The sequence below is a fragment of the Nansenia antarctica genome, assembly GCF_963989245.1.
Source record: "Nansenia antarctica genome assembly, chromosome: 4".
Lineage (NCBI taxonomy): Eukaryota > Metazoa > Chordata > Actinopteri > Argentiniformes > Microstomatidae > Nansenia > Nansenia antarctica.
In genome coordinates, this window is record NC_137689.1 from 1562277 (window position 1) to 1578600 (window position 16324).

General features: G+C 46.3%; 3 protein-coding genes across 3 annotated transcripts in view; all 3 read left to right on the plus strand.

Annotated features, from left to right (window-relative positions):
• The window catches only part of usp28 (ubiquitin specific peptidase 28), a gene marked incomplete at both ends in the record, with an annotated part of 30278 nt that extends 28932 nt beyond the window's left edge, over nt 1–1346 (plus strand). The window contains 1 exon segment of the mRNA XM_080528062.1: nt 1299–1346. Coding sequence (XP_080384188.1) covers nt 1299–1346 — 48 coding nt within the window.
• A 418-nt stretch (nt 1347–1764) lies between these two features.
• On the plus strand, nt 1765–6267 carry LOC308154845 (G protein-activated inward rectifier potassium channel 3-like; the record flags this gene model as incomplete). The annotated part of the gene is made up of 4 exons (XM_080528063.1): nt 1765–1953; nt 2503–3240; nt 4478–5018; nt 6068–6267. 4 exons carry the CDS (start codon nt 1765–1767, stop codon nt 6265–6267), a joined length of 1668 nt encoding a protein of 555 aa, XP_080384189.1.
• Nucleotides 6268–9822: 3555 nt separating this feature from the next.
• LOC308155024 (centromere/kinetochore protein zw10 homolog) overlaps nt 9823–16324 on the plus strand; it is a 30235-nt gene continuing 23733 nt past the window's right edge. Inside the window, exons 1-2 of the mRNA XM_080528256.1 lie at nt 9823–9933; nt 10931–11065. Coding sequence (XP_080384382.1) covers nt 9826–9933; nt 10931–11065 — 243 coding nt within the window. The 5' untranslated portion in view covers nt 9823–9825. The remainder of the gene's footprint in view (nt 9934–10930; nt 11066–16324) is intronic.

The window sequence follows — 16324 nt, forward strand, 5'->3', positions numbered from 1 at the left end:
CAAAGCGCTTTACAACGGCCTCTCATTCACCCATTCACACACACATTCACACACCAACGGCGGCAAGCTACCATGCAAGGCGCCGGCCGGCCCGCTCACTGGGAGCAATTCAGGGTTCAGTGTCTTGCCCAAGGACACTTCGACATGTGGCCAGCCGGGGCTCGAACCGCCGATCTGCCAACCTTGCGATCATTAGACGGCGGCTCTACCTCCTGAGACATAGCCTCTACCTCCTGAGAGACAGCCTCTACCTCCTGAGACACAGCCTCTACCTCCTGAGACACAGCCTCTACCTCCACTAGCCTCTACCTCCTGAGACACAGCCTCTACCTCTTGAGAGACAGCCTCTACCTCCTGAGACACAGCCTCTACCTCCTGAGACACAGCCTCTACCTCCTGAGACACAGCCTCTACCACCTGAGAGACAGCCTCTACCTCCTGAGACACAGCCTCTACCTCCACTAGCCTCTATCTCCTGAGACACAGCCTCTACCTCCTGAGAGACAGCCTCTACCTACTGAGACACAGCCTCTACCTCCTGAGACACAGCCTCTACCTCCTGAGACACAGCCTCTACCTCCTGAGACACAGCCTCTACCTCCTGAGACACAGCCTCTACCTCCTGAGCCACAGCCTCTACCTCCTGAGACACAGCCTCTACCTCCTGAGACACAGCCTCTACCTCCTGAGACACAGCCTCTACCTCCTGAGACACAGCCTCTACCCCCTGAGACACAGCCTCTACCTCCTGAGACACAGCCTCTACCTCCTGAGACACAGCCTCTACCTCCTGAGACACAGCCGCTACTGGTGTTGTGATGCAGTTGGGCTGCTGCCTAACAGCAAGGAAAGGACTTATAGTAACATCAAGAAACAGAGACTTGGCCAGGGTTTATCTGACCACATCTGGGGGGAGCAGTTATCTAAATCCTTACAAACAAATCAGTAATCCCTCAAATCCGTCACCATGTTCCTCGGGTTTTCCCAGATTAATTTAGAGGATCTCTGGTAATCCCTAAAGTTTAATTAGAGTCGACACGACAACTGACGTCACCCAGCGTGAGATCTCTGAGATGGGGTCTCAGAGTACACTGGGAGGGGGGGGGGGCGAGAGGAGAGGGGGGGGGGGGGCTTTGTACTGGTGGACCATCTGTTGGATATCTCCTTCTGCATCATCATGTACCACTGCTGGGTTGGGCCTTCTGGAAATCCCTGAATTATGTCACAAGCAAATGGAATGCTAGTAGGGGAGATGTGAACACATGTAACACATGTAACACATGTAACATGTACTGCAGCAGCATCGTCAGTTTGAGAACATGCTGTCTAACATGTCAGGGACATGATGGTGACATCATGAAAGCCTACAGATAAGAGGTCTAAGTGTAAATATGAAAGTAGGTCTGTCACTAACACCATGTACCATGTCCTTTTTTTGTGAAAAAGAGGTTACATTTAGAAATAGTAATAGTCCCCAAAAAATAATCTATATGAAGGCAGATCTCTTGTTACAAATGTAATTCAACAGTGACTGTGTTTACATGTGAAGCGATACTACAGTATATCCTTACATAACACGTTGTTTTACATCGTGATTACAGTTCAACCAGCCTTGCTTGAACTGCCTTGGTGGTTGTTAACTGAGTGACTGACATGATGACATCATGTTTCTTATCCTGTCGTTATTACAGGGAGAAGAAAGCAGCTTCCTGAGTTCCCTCAGCTCAGGGTTAGAGGTAGAGGAGACACCAGAGGAGGTTTCTGATGGTTTCCACGGTGCTGTGCAGCAGAGTGATGCTGCCTGAGCCTCGTAACGGAGACTACAGGAGTCAGGCCAGGATAGACCCCAGGAGGAACTCCATCCCCCCCGCCCAGACCCTCACGGCTAAACACCTGCTAGCGTACCTCCCCAGAGCCCCGGACACCGCTCGCTACACCCCGTATCCCAACAAGGTACCAGCTATAGAACGTGGTTATGTTTCTAATGGACTGCACTTATATAGCGCCTTATTCCAAAGCGCTTTACAACACCCTCTCATTCACCCATTCACACACACATTTACACACCAATGGCGGCAAGCTACCATGTAAGGCGCCGGCCCGCTCATTGGGAGCAATTTGGGGTTCAGTGTCTTGCCCAAGGACACTTCGACATGTGGCCAGCCTTCCGATCATTAGACGCCGACTCTACCTCCTGCGCCACAGCCACCCCCCATATTTGTTTCTATGGTGTTTAAACATCACTGTTTATTACAAACCAGTCAATCCCAGTAAACAAATAGTCCAAAAGACGTCCTCAGGGAAGCCGGAATGTGGGTTCAAATGACGTCTTTCTAGAACGTCCAGATGTCGTCTTTAGGATGTCCGTTGTCCATAATCTGGACGCCCTAGAAAGACGTCATCTGAACCCACATTCCGGCTTCCCTGAGGACGTCTTTTGGAATCTTTGTTTACCGGGATAGATTGTTTTCAGTGATGATACAAATGTTTTTTTTATTTCAGGTTACCGTGGCTGTAGCTCTGCTCCACTCCAGAAGAGTCTCCCTCACCTCCAACACAAACAGCAACAACTACGACAACCTCCCTGCCCTCCCCCCCCTCCCTGCCCTCCCCCCCCAGCACCCCTGGCCTGCCCTCCAGCCCCCCCAGGCCCCCCCCGGCCCCCACCCTGGGCTAGCCAGCCACCAGGTCCCGGGAGGAGGCCCCTGCCATTACGTCATCCCAGCAGCTGGACCAATCAGAGAGACAGAAGAGCAGCCGAAGAGAACAACAACCAAACCTCAACGAACGCACCTCAACGGACGCCACCTGAAGCGTTTCAGCTCTAAGTGGTGCGCCAGTGGCGCTCCGTTCATTAGCGACCACCACCACAGCCCCCCTCCCCACGCCGCCACCGCCGGGGGGGCGGGAGACAAGTCTCACAAGCGGCGCTTGCAGTGCAAACTGCTGGGAGATGAGCGGCCGTCGTACGCCGCGGCCAACAAGCAGCGGCAGCGCTACGTCACCAAGGACGGCAAGTGCCGGGTGAACCTGGGCCACATCGAGGACAACTTGAGCCGCTTCCTGTTCGACATCTTCACCACGCTGGTGGACCTGAAGTACCGCTGGTTCCTCTTCGTCTTCACCATGTGCTACATCCTCACCTGGGTCGCCTTCGCCGAGATCTACTTCCTGGACGCCTGGCTGAGGGACGACGTGGCGCACGTCAACGACACGCAGTGGCAGCCGTGCTTCGAGAAGGTTGATATGATGCGTTTTTGTGTGACTATCAAATATTGCAATACTCATTGTTTAACCTTAAACATACTTTAAGTGTGCCCACTCTCACTAGTAAACAACACATCCTTAGGAGCAAGCATATACAGGTATGTCCAGGACAATACAGGTATGTCCAGGACAAGGCTAATAAGATCATCGCAGACCCCCAACATCCGCTCTCCACAGAATACGAAGTTCTCCCCCTAGGTAGAAGGCTTCGCATGCCAAGATGTAATAATAAGCTCTTAAAATTATCATTTGTCCCATTCTCCATCAAACTAATCAATTCGCTCAAGCAGAAACGATGATTAGGACATGATCACCATGCACTTTATCTTAGACACCACTTGAAGGGTTATGTGCAATATATATTTATACCAAATGATGCCATGTCCAGGTGGAAACTGCTGCCAATGTCACTCAATGTTTGTTGCTGTCCTGTTGTTTACTTTGCCTTCTGTATGTTGTATGTATCGTCTCTGTTGCACTTGAAGCATGAAAGTACCATGCCCAAGACAAGTTTCCCCTCTGGGACATTAAAGTATAATCAATCAATCAATATAATATCAAGTAACAGTGAGACCAGTTTAACTCTAGGATATAGGAGCCTTGCCTAGGGGCCAGCAGAGTAGGATACAGCATGGATACAGGATAGAGCCATGTATGGAAACTAATGTCAGTATTGTAAGTTACGAGGGACGGATGTAAAGCTGTTCCCTCTCTGAGATCAGTATATAAGCTGTAACTTCCATCAGTACTTTGCTCGGCATCCCCTATGTCGCAGCCATGCTTGAAGCTTGGCCCTAACAGAGCATGCTGCCTTGGAAACATCTGTACAAGAGAATGTAACCCAGATCTGCCTAATACAATGATTACCATTCAACCTTCTCTCTGAGTCATCAATGTCATTTCCAGCCACCTGACTAAGAGAGATCTCCATATATCAAAGGTGGACGGTCTGCTAAATGGCAAAATTATTATTCATTATTATAATTATGAATGATTATTTAATTATTATAATTATGAATTATTGTTTAATTATTATAATTATACATTATTATTTAATTATTATAAAAAATATGTAATTATTAATTATGATTTAATTCTTATCATTATGAATGATTATAATGATGGATTATTATTTAATTATTATAATTATGAATTGTTATTTAATTATTATAATTATGAATTGTTATTTAATTATTAATTTATTATTAAGGTGGACGGCTTCCTGTCGGCCCTGCTGCTGTCGGTGGAGAGCCAGCGGACCATCGGCTACGGCTACAGGATGGTGACGGCCAACTGCGTGGAGGGCGTGGTGCTGCTCATGGCCCAGTCCATCCTGGGCTCCATCATCGACGCCCTCATGGTCGGCTGCATGTTCGTCAAGATCTCCCGCCCGCAGAAGAGAGCCCAGACGCTGATCTTCAGCAAGAACTGCGTCGTATCGGAGCGCGACGGGAAACTCTGCCTCCTCTTCCGCATCGGAGACCTGCGGGCCAGCCACATGGTGGACGCCAAGATCAGAGCCAAGCTGATCCAGTCCAGGCAGACCAAGGAGGGGGAGTTCATCCCCCTGGAGCAGTCGGAGATCAACCTGGGCTACGACACCGGGGGAGATCGCCTCCTGCTGGTGGAGCCGCAGACCATCACCCACGTAATCAACGAGAGCAGCCCCTTCTGGGAGATCGGCGCCGAGCGGCTGAAGAGGGAGAGATTCGAGGTCATCATCATCCTGGAGGGGATCGTGGAGGCGTCAGGTTTGTGTTGTTTGTTCGAAGAGACGGAATCGCTAAGCCACGCCCCTGTTGTTTCTTCTTAAGTAACTTGTTTGAGATAGATCACAAATATACTTCTGAGTTTTAAGACTATTTATTGAACGAAGGTACAGGTTACAAGTTGTTGGTGATGCTGGCTGGAATGGTGAGAGCTGGCTGCTGGAGTGGTCGAGAGGAAGTCCCCCTTGGGCCCACTCCCCTATTTATAAACAATAATATGTAAATACAGTTTCAAACAATAGCCTATCTACTATACTTACTGTAGTTGGTGACCTGGGTGTGAAAAGAAGGAGACCCTAAATTATGTCACCTGGGTTATAGGTCAGGGGGGTAGGGCCCAGACACAAAAAGCCATCTTAGAACGGCCACATAAAAGGCCCCAACAAAGGGTCGTAAATCCCCTATCCCTCTACAGTCAGGAGACTATCTTAAAACAAAAGGCTTATACATTCTTATACCGTTTATATGGTTTATGTGTGTGTATGTGTGCCAAAATATACTACACCCCAAAATAGAAATTGTCCAATCATATCACAGCAAAAGTCACTACAGGCAGAAAACTCGGACAAACAACTCGCTAATATCTGATGGTAAAAACTTCTAGACTAAATATTCTTGTCATCTCTATGTCTATGTCTCTTGTCGTCTAAACATGTCTATTACTTGCTGTGGTAAATCAGAAATTTGACAACTCCCGCCATTGTAAGTCATTGAATGTCATTCAGTCACGGTCGGTCAGTCAGTCACTGTCAGTGAAGCGTTGTTTGTCTGAGTTTTCATAGGGGGCGTGGCTTAGCGATAGGTTCTATTGAACAGACCCCGTTTAAAACTCATTGCTCATTTACTCTGAACAGTGTGGGACTTTGTAATGTCTGATTTGGTTGTTGGATTTAGTTTTTTTGTGATATGTGTCTAGATTAAAAGTGTAGTACCGGTAACTGTCCTTGTCAAGCTGGATTTGATGTGTATGCAACTTTCATTTAGTTAACTCTCTGAAAGGTGAATGCAATATCGTCTTCATTGTGTTTCAGGTATGACCTGCCAAGCCAGGACCTCCTACACTGAGGATGAGATTCTGTGGGGTTGCCGGTTCGAATCCTGCATGTCACTGGAAAAGGGGGCTTTCCTTGTGGACTACAGTGCGTTCAACAAAACCTTTGAAGTCCAAACGTCCCCCATCAGTGCGAAAGAGAAGAGTGAAGAGAAAGCCGAGCTAGAGGGGCTGTTTTAACTCTGGAAAACCCAAACGAACTGCCCTCATATCAGCGGGACATAGGGCGTTCACACCGACAAAGAACCGTGCCAGTTCGTGTTCGCGAACCAAGTCTGGAACCGGCCGGCGAGTTCAGACCGAAACTCAATTGGTTCGGAGCCTGAAAAGTTGGTTCGCAGCGGGAAACAGAAAATAGTGGTTCTCAAGCGCGAAACAAAACGTAGAACAGTCACGTCGTCAGTTGGTGTGTCATATTCTAGGCGGCAAAGACCAGCAAGAAGGAAGGAGACAAAATGTAATCTTTTCTTTTTTAAAGTTATTTTTTCTGAGTGGGGCAGTCCCCTTCATATTTTTATGACAGATACAGTGAAGATTTAGACAGGAAGGATTGGTGAGAGAGAGAGGAGGGATGACATGCAGGATATGTCCCCGGCCGGAATCGAACGGGGACATATCGGCATATCGGCGGTTACATGGTCAACGCTTAACCCGCTACGCCACCTAAGCGCCCACAAAATGTAATCTAATCTAAATCGAATCATTCGTGATCAAAAACAATATCAAAAGTTTCATTATTCTCTCTATCTTCCTCACATGCTCAGCAAACACACACACGAACGCGAATTTCGTAAGCCATTTCTATTCCAGTAACGGAGCAGCTGATTAGTAAGAGAACACGTGTAGAAAGTGTCTTTTGTTTTGTTTCATAGAAAATAGTGTTTATTTCAGATACTGTAGTGTAGCTGCATCTAGTTGTGACATTTTTGTTCATCCCGCCCCTTCATCACCCAGCATTGATGACTCAGATGGTTCTAGTTACACTGGTATGAACGCGGGCACGTTCGCCAGACAGCACCAAGGTTCGGAGGTTCCCGAACGCGAACCGGCACGGTTCTTTGCCGGTGTGAAAGCCCTATGAGTGGAGACTTCGATGCTCAAGGTTTGACCTAAGACAGGGAATGTTTACTAGGAATAAATGTCAGGAAGAAAAATGTGTTTAAGTATATTTTACGTGTATGTAAACTTCCGACTTCAACTGTATGGGGTGATGAATGTTGTACAGGACCTTTTAAACCCATGCTTGGTTGGAGGACTATGGGGCAGCTTGCTGGACACAGATTAAGCGTAGTGGTGATTTAATCACACTTTCATTGAAACATCTCCATTGAGGATCCTGTTTAGTCTGTTAGGTGGGGAAATTAGCCCTTTGTGACTGTATACACAGTGTTATGAATGCTTACTGAAGACACTCAGGCTGTTTGAAGGACAGGGGAGAAAATAAAAAAGGGCACCTACTGCACAACATGGGACCCCATCAGTGCACATGGTCAAGTTTAGACTATTGGAGGGGCACCAGTAGGGCACGTCCTCTCATTTTCGCCACTCAAAAGGGCATTTTTGCCACTCAAAAGGGCACTTAAGAGGGACGTTTTTCAACCGTGGGGGCACCAGGAGGGGCGGTCGGCCCCCCTGCCCCCCCTCTGAGTCAGCCAGTGCTTCTACGCATATCTTTTTCTTCAGTAGGTTTATCTATAGATTGGAAATGGCTTTCAGGTGCCTGATACCATCTACTGACCTGAGACCTGGAACTGTGTTGTGAATCTATGTCCACTCTATGTCCTGACCTCTCTATGTCCTCTCTATGTCCTCTCTCTCTCTCTCTCTCTCTCTCTCTCTCTCTCTCTCTCTCTCTCTCTCTCTCTCTCTCTCTATGGCCTCTCTATGTCCTCTCTATGTCCTCTATATGTCCTCTCTCTGTCCTCTCTCTCTCTCTCTCTATGTCCTCTCTATGTCCTCTCTCTGTCCTCTCTATGTCCTCTCTGTCCTCTCTATGTCCTCTCTATGACCTCTATGTCCTCTCTATGTCCTCTCTATGTCCTCTCTCTCTATGTCCTCTCTCTCTATGTCCTCTCTATGTCCTCTCTATGTCCTCTCTATGTCCTCTCTCTCTATGTCCTCTCTCTCTATGTCCTCTCTCTCTATGTCCTCTCTCTCGATGTCCTCTATGTCCTCTCTATGTCCTCTCTATGTCCTCTCTCTCTATATCCACTATATGTCCTCTCTATGTCCTCTCTCTCTCTATGTCCTCTCTATGTCCACTCTGTCCTCTCTCTCTATGTCCTCTCTATGTCCACGCTGTCCTCTCTATGTCCTCTCTCTCTATGTCCACTATATGTCCTCTCTATGTCCACTCTATGTCCTCTCTATGTCCTCTCTATGTCCTCTCTATGTCCTCTCTATGTCCACTATGTCCTCTCTCTGTCCTCTCTCTGTCCTCTCTATGTCCACTCAGAACACAAAAACACAAGAGAGTTGACTACTTGGAGCTCCAAGTTAAATCATACTTAATTCACAGGAATGTGGCCTCTCCAGGGATATAACTCTATGGGTTAGGGTTAGACTTAGAGCCAATAAGCGGCAATAATGTCCAAAAATGCAGATTGCCGACCGAACTGAAATCTTCTTAATAAAAGTCCCTTATTCAATAACATGAAATGCTCCCTTAAATGTATCATTATTATACAACATCAATAAGCTTAAACTTCATGAATAATGATGAAGCTGTTCAAAACTTGTTGTGTTCTCAATTTGAATAACATACTTTTATGTTTGTAATAGTAAACAATAACCAAATGTTTTTCATACCAACATGCCACGTGTTTAATGAGTCAGCTGCTCTGAGCTCAGCTGTGTGTTTCCCAGCCATGGCTTAAGCCCAGCAAGAATGCGACTGAATGATCATTCCTTCAAAATAAAAGTGCTGATTATTTCACCGTTTGTTCCCCTGTAACTGAACAGATAAAATGAATGAATGAATGAATGGTCTCTATCGTCATTAATACAGTACAGGTACCATACAACGAAATTTGTGAGGGGGGGCTCCCCTGGTGCTAGGAAAAAAATATTAAAAACAAGAAGGGAAAAAGAGATGGTTTTCATAAATAAAGGCTATGTACACTATCCACTATACTAATACTATACAGTACAATAAAACACTGTGCTGTACTCTATGCTATGCTATACCTATTCTAACATTTCCTATCTCTGAACCTTATGTACCCGAGTGTTGTCATATTGCACATAGTGTTATTGCACATTCATTTAAAGTGTCGCAGTCATTTAAAACACAGTAGTCAGCCCTATGGGACCTCAACTTGTGAATTTGTTTCTTGTGAATTACTACCACTTATAACATTTAAATAAAATAAATAACAATGGTGTCAGTTGTTTTGTTCCATTTTAGTGTCACTTTACATCTCCAGGGAAGATTTGGGTTAAGGTAAGTGAAAATGCTTTAATGGAGGGGACTTTTATTTTGAAGACCCCGTGATCCCGACGTCGGGAAGAGAAGAGACGTGTCGACGTGACGTGACGTCAGCGCGCTGCCACCACCATTCTGCTTGGTTTGAAGCAGAGGAGACATGGCTTCCTTCGTGACAGAGGTGCTGGTCTAACCCTAACCCTGGTTACGCGGGGGGTTAATATAAATCTATCTCCATACAGAGGAGACATAGAGAGACAGAGGGTTAGGGTTAGGGTTAGTGTAGGGTTAGAGACAGAGACAGAGACAGAGACATGGCTTCCTTCGTGGCAGAGGTGCTGGCTGTGAGCTCCGGGAAGCTGGGGAAGGAAGACCTGACCAGCAAGATCACCAGACTGTCCCGGAAGGTGGAGGAGACCAAGGTAAGGAGAGGCAGGTTAGCCTAGCTGACTACTCTAACCCTGGTCGGTCTAACCCTGGTCAGTCTAACCCTGGTCACTCTAACCCTAACCCTGGTCACTCTAACCCTAACCCTGGTCAGTCTAACCCTAACCCTGGTCAGTCTAACCCTAACCCTGGTCTGTCTAACCCTAACCCTGGTCATGGTTGGTCTGAATGTCTCACTGTAACTTAAGATCGACTGTTGGAAAAACCTGTGTGGATATAACTGAACTACAGGTCCTCTGGTGTGATTACTGGTTAGGGTGTGTGGATATAACTGAACTACAGGTGTGATTACTGGACAGGGTTAGGGTTAAGGCAGGGGTGCCCACACTTTTTTGAATCAAGATCTACTTTTCAAGTAGCCAGTCTGCCAAGATCTACCAGTCTAGTTTAAACATCGCAAACGTACACGCACGTACTACAAACACACACACACACACACACACACACACACACACACACACACACCCACACCCACACCCACACCCACACACACACACACACACACACACACACACACACACACACACACACACGCACAGTTCCCAGCCTGCATAGTTAACTCACAACACACTTTCTCTCTCTCTGTCACACAGCCACACAGGAGAAGACCATCACAAACCCTCCCTCTTTGCTACTCTCACACACACACACACACACACACACACACACACACAGTTGCCAGTCTGCATAGGGAACCATAGCACAAACCCTCCCTCGCTCTCCCCTGGAACTACAAATGCACCATAGATAATACCAGTATATCACACCGACCTTGTTTCCAAAGTCCATCCATACAAGTTCAGTAGTTGTATAGCTACTATAATAGGGATCTGCTCTTAATCAAGCAGGCTGCTTCTATAGACCGAGATCAATATATGAATGAGTATTAATGCAGGACCGGTCACCAGCTTTATCTAACAGCTGTCAGGATCTTCTCATTTGATTTGTTTCATTTGTCTTTTCTCCCTCTAGGAAGAGGTGTGTGACATGATCAACAGGAGATACGACGAGTTCCTACCCAGCATGCAAGGCGCCGAGACGCTCATGGGCCAGGCGGACGAGGTGTCTAAAGAGATCGACGTCCTCAGGAGTTGTATTGAGACTGAGGTAAGTAAGACTGCTGTATCATGTGGTGTTTTAAAGTAGCATAAGACTTCCCTTACCCTTCCCATCCCTTATACTTACCTGTCCATACAGGTTCTCTCATCCACAGCTGCTCTTATCAGACTACTGACAGTAAACACTCCTTCACTGTACTTCATGTTGCATCTTTGCCTGTTCATGTATCTACAGACAGACAGACAGACAGATGTTCATGTATCTACTGCAGTGACAGACAGACAGACAGACAGACAGACAGACAGATGGTGACAGACAGACAGACAGACAGACAGATGAGCCTTGTCCTTACAAGGCTCCCAGGGTCTTGCTGTGTGAAAGGCCTACCTGTAGCTGTGTATTGGCTCACCTGTAGCTGTGTATTGGCTCACCTGTAGCTGTGTGTGTTTACACCTGTAGCTGTGTGTGTGTTACACCTGTAGCTGTGTGTGTGTTTACACCTGTAGATGTGTGTGTGTTACACCTGTAGCTGTGTGTTTACACCTGTAGATGTGTGTGTTACACCTGTAGATGTGTGTGTTTACACCTGTAGCTGTGTGTGTTACACCTGTAGCTGTGTGTGTGTTTACACCTGTAGATGTGTGTGTGTTACACCTGTAGCTGTGTGTGTGTTTACACCTGTAGCTGTGTGTGTGTGTTACACCTGTAGCTGTGTGTGTGTTTACACCTGTAGCTGTGTGTGTGTGTTACACCTGTAGATGTGTGTGTGTGTGTTACACCTGTAGCTGTGTGTGTGTTTACACCTGTAGCTGTGTGTGTGTTTACACCTGTAGCTGTGTGTGTGTTACACCTGTAGATGTGTGTGTGTGTGTTACACCTGTAGCTGTGTGTGTGTTACACCTGTAGATGTGTGTGTGTTTACACCTGTAGATGTGTGTGTTTACACCTGTAGATGTGTGTGTGTTACACCTGTAGATGTGTGTGTGTTACACCTGTAGCTGTGTGTGTTTACACCTGTAGATGTGTGTGTTTACACCTGTAGATGTGTGTGTGTTTACACCTGTAGCTGTGTGTGTTACACCTGTAGCTGTGTGTGTGTTACACCTGTAGCTGTGTGTGTGTTTACACCTGTAGATGTGTGTGTGTTACACCTGTAGATGTGTGTGTGTTACACCTGTAGCTGTGTGTGTGTTACACCTGTAGATGTGTGTGTGTTACACCTGTAGCTGTGTGTGTTTACACCTGTAGCTGTGTGTGTGTTTACACCTGTAGCTGTGTGTGTGTTTTCACCTGTAGATGTGTGTGTGTTACACCTGTAGCTGTGTGTGTGTTACACCTGTAGCTGTGTGTGTGTTACACCTGTAGCTGTGTGTGTGTTACACCTGTAGCTGTGTGTGTGTTTACACCTGTAGCTGTGTGTGTGTTTATACCTGTAGATGTGTGTGTGTTTACACCTGTAGCTGTGTGTGTGTTACACCTGTAGCTGTGTGTGTGTTTACACCTGTAGATGTGTGTGTGTTACACCTGTAGCTGTGTGTGTGTGTTACACCTGTAGCTGTGTGTGTGTGTTTACACCTGTAGATGTGTGTGTGTTTACACCTGTAGATGTGTGTGTGTTTACACCTGTAGCTGTGTGTGTTACACCTGTAGATGTGTGTGTGTTTACACCTGTAGATGTGTGTGTGTTACACCTGTAGCTGTGTGTGTTACACCTGTAGCTGTGTGTGTGTTACACCTGTAGATGTGTGTGTGTTACACCTGTAGCTGTGTGTGTGTTACACCTGTAGCTGTGTGTGTGTTACACCTGTAGCTGTGTGTGTGTTACACCTGTAGCTGTGTGTGTGTGTTTACACCTGTAGCTGTGTGTGTTACACCTGTAGATGTGTGTGTGTTACACCTGTAGCTGTGTGTGTTTACACCTGTAGCTGTGTGTGTGTTACACCTGTAGCTGTGTGTGTGTTTACACCTGTAGATGTGTGTGTGTGTTACACCTGTAGCTGTGTGTGTGTGTTACACCTGTAGATGTGTGTGTGTGTTTACACCTGTAGCTGTGTGTGTGTTTACACCTGTAGCTGTGTGTGTGTGTTACACCTGTAGATGTGTGTGTGTTACACCTGTAGCTGTGTGTGTTACACCTGTAGCTGTGTGTGTGTTACACCTGTAGCTGTGTGTGTGTTACACCTGTAGCTGTGTGTGTGTTACACCTGTAGCTGTGTGTGTTACACCTGTAGATGTGTGTGTGTTACACCTGTAGCTGTGTGTGTGTGTTTACACCTGTAGATGTGTGTGTTTACACCTGTAGATGTGTGTGTGTTACACCTGTAGATGTGTGTGTGTTTACACCTGTAGCTGTGTGTGTTACACCTGTAGATGTGTGTGTGTGTTACACCTGTAGATGTGTGTGTGTTACACCTGTAGCTGTGTGTGTGTTTACACCTGTAGATGTGTGTGTTTACACCTGTAGCTGTGTGTGTGTTACACCTGTAGCTGTGTGTGTGTTACACCTGTAGCTGTGTGTGTGTTACACCTGTAGATGTGTGTGTGTTACACCTGTAGCTGTGTGTGTTTACACCTGTAGCTGTGTGTGTGTTACACCTGTAGATGTGTGTGTGTTTACACCTGTAGCTGTGTGTGTGTTTACACCTGTAGATGTGTGTGTGTGTTACACCTGTAGCTGTGTGTGTGTTACACCTGTAGATGTGTGTGTGTTACACCTGTAGCTGTGTGTGTGTTTACACCTGTAGATGTGTGTGTGTTACACCTGTAGCTGTGTGTGTGTTTACACCTGTAGCTGTGTGTGTGTGTTACACCTGTAGCTGTGTGTGTGTTTACACCTGTAGATGTGTGTGTGTGTTACACCTGTAGATGTGTGTGTGTTACACCTGTAGATGTGTGTGTGTTACACCTGTAGATGTGTGTGTTACACCTGTAGCTATGTGTGTTTACACCTGTAGCTGTGTGTGTGTTTACACCTGTAGCTGTGTGTGTGTTTACACCTGTAGCTGTGTGTGTGTTACACCTGTAGATGTGTGTGTGTTTACACCTGTAGCTGTGTGTGTGTTTACACCTGTAGCTGTGTGTGTGTTTACACCTGTAGATGTGTGTGTGTTTACACCTGTAGCTGTGTGTGTGTTACACCTGTAGATGTGTGTGTGTTTACACCTGTAGATGTGTGTGTGTTACACCTGTAGCTGTGTGTGTGTTACACCTGTAGATGTATGTGTGTTTACACCTGTAGATGTGTGTGTTTACACCTGTAGCTGTGTGTGTGTTTACACCTGTAGATGTGTGTGTGTTACACCTGTAGCTGTGTGTGTGTTTACACCTGTAGATGTGTGTGTGTTACACCTGTAGATGTATGTGTGTTTACACCTGTAGATGTGTGTGTTTACACCTGTAGCTGTGTGTGTGTTTACACCTGTAGATGTGTGTGTGTTACACCTGTAGCTGTGTGTGTGTTACACCTGTAGATGTGTGTGTGTTTACACCTGTAGATGTGTGTGTGTTTACACCTGTAGCTGTGTGTGTGTTACACCTGTAGATGTATGTGTGTTTACACCTGTAGATGTGTGTGTTTACACCTGTAGATGTGTGTGTTACACCTGTAGCTGTGTGTGTGTTACACCTGTAGCTGTGTGTGTTACACCTGTAGATGTGTGTGTGTTTACACCTGTAGCTGTGTGTGTGTGTTACACCTGTAGCTGTGTGTGTGTGTTTACACCTGTAGATGTGTGTGTTTACACCTGTAGATGTGTGTGTGTGTTACACCTGTAGCTGTGTGTGTGTTTACACCTGTAGATGTGTGTGTTTACACCTGTAGCTGTGTGTGTGTTTACACCTGTAGCTGTGTGTGTTACACCTGTAGATGTGTGTGTGTTACACCTGTAGCTGTGTGTGTGTTTACACCTGTAGATGTGTGTGTGTGTTTACACCTGTAGCTGTGTGTGTGTTACACCTGTAGATGTGTGTGTTACACCTGTAGATGTGTGTGTTACACCTGTAGCTGTGTGTGTGTTTACACCTGTAGATGTGTGTGTTACACCTGTAGCTGTGTGTGTGTTACACCTGTAGGTGTGTGTGTGTGTTACACCTGTAGATGTGTGTGTGTTACACCTGTAGCTGTGTGTGTTTACACCTGTAGCTGTGTGTGTGTTACACCTGTAGATGTGTGTGTTTACACCTGTAGATGTGTGTGTGTGTTTACACCTGTAGATGTGTGTGTGTTACACCTGTAGCTGTGTGTGTGTTACACCTGTAGCTGTGTGTGTTACACCTGTAGATGTGTGTGTGTTACACCTGTAGCTGTGTGTGTGTTACACCTGTAGATGTGTGTGTGTTTACACCTGTAGCTGTGTGTGTGTTACACCTGTAGATGTGTGTGTTACACCTGTAGATGTGTGTGTTACACCTGTAGATGTGTGTGTGTTACACCTGTAGCTGTGTGTGTGTTTACACCTGTAGATGTGTGTGTTACACCTGTAGCTGTGTGTGTGTTACACCTGTAGGTGTGTGTGTGTTACACCTGTAGATGTGTGTGTGTTACACCTGTAGATGTGTGTGTTTACACCTGTAGCTGTGTGTGTGTTACACCTGTAGATGTGTGTGTTTACACCTGTAGATGTGTGTGTGTTTACACCTGTAGCTGTGTGTGTGTTACACCTGTAGCTGTGTGTGTGTTTACACCTGTAGCTGTGTGTGTGTTACACCTGTAGATGTGTGTGTGTGTTTACACCTGTAGATGTGTGTGTGTGTTACACCTGTAGCTGTGTGTGTGTTACACCTGTAGCTGTGTGTGTGTTACACCTGTAGATGTGTGTGTGTTTACACCTGTAGCTGTGTGTGTGTTTCCACCTGTAGCTGTGTGTGTGTTACACCTGTAGATGTGTGTGTGTTTACACCTGTAGCTGTGTGTGTGTTACACCTGTAGATGTGTGTGTTACACCTGTAGCTGTGTGTGTGTTACACCTGTAGCTGTGTGTGTGTGTTACACCTGTAGCTGTGTGTGTGTTACACCTGTAGCTGTGTGTGTGTTTACACCTGTAGCTGTGTGTGTTTACACCTGTAGCTGTGTGTGTGTTACACCTGTAGCTGTGTGTGTGTTACACCTGTAGCTGTGTGTGTTTACACCTGTAGATGTGTGTGTGTTTACACCTGTAGCTGTGTGTGTGTTACACCTGTAGCTGTGTGTGTGTTTACACCTGTAGCTGTGTGTGTTTACACCTGTAGATGTGTGTGTGTTTACACCTGTAGCTGTGTGTGTGTTTACACCTGTAGCTGTGTGTGTTTTAGGGGTGGGCATCGACGATC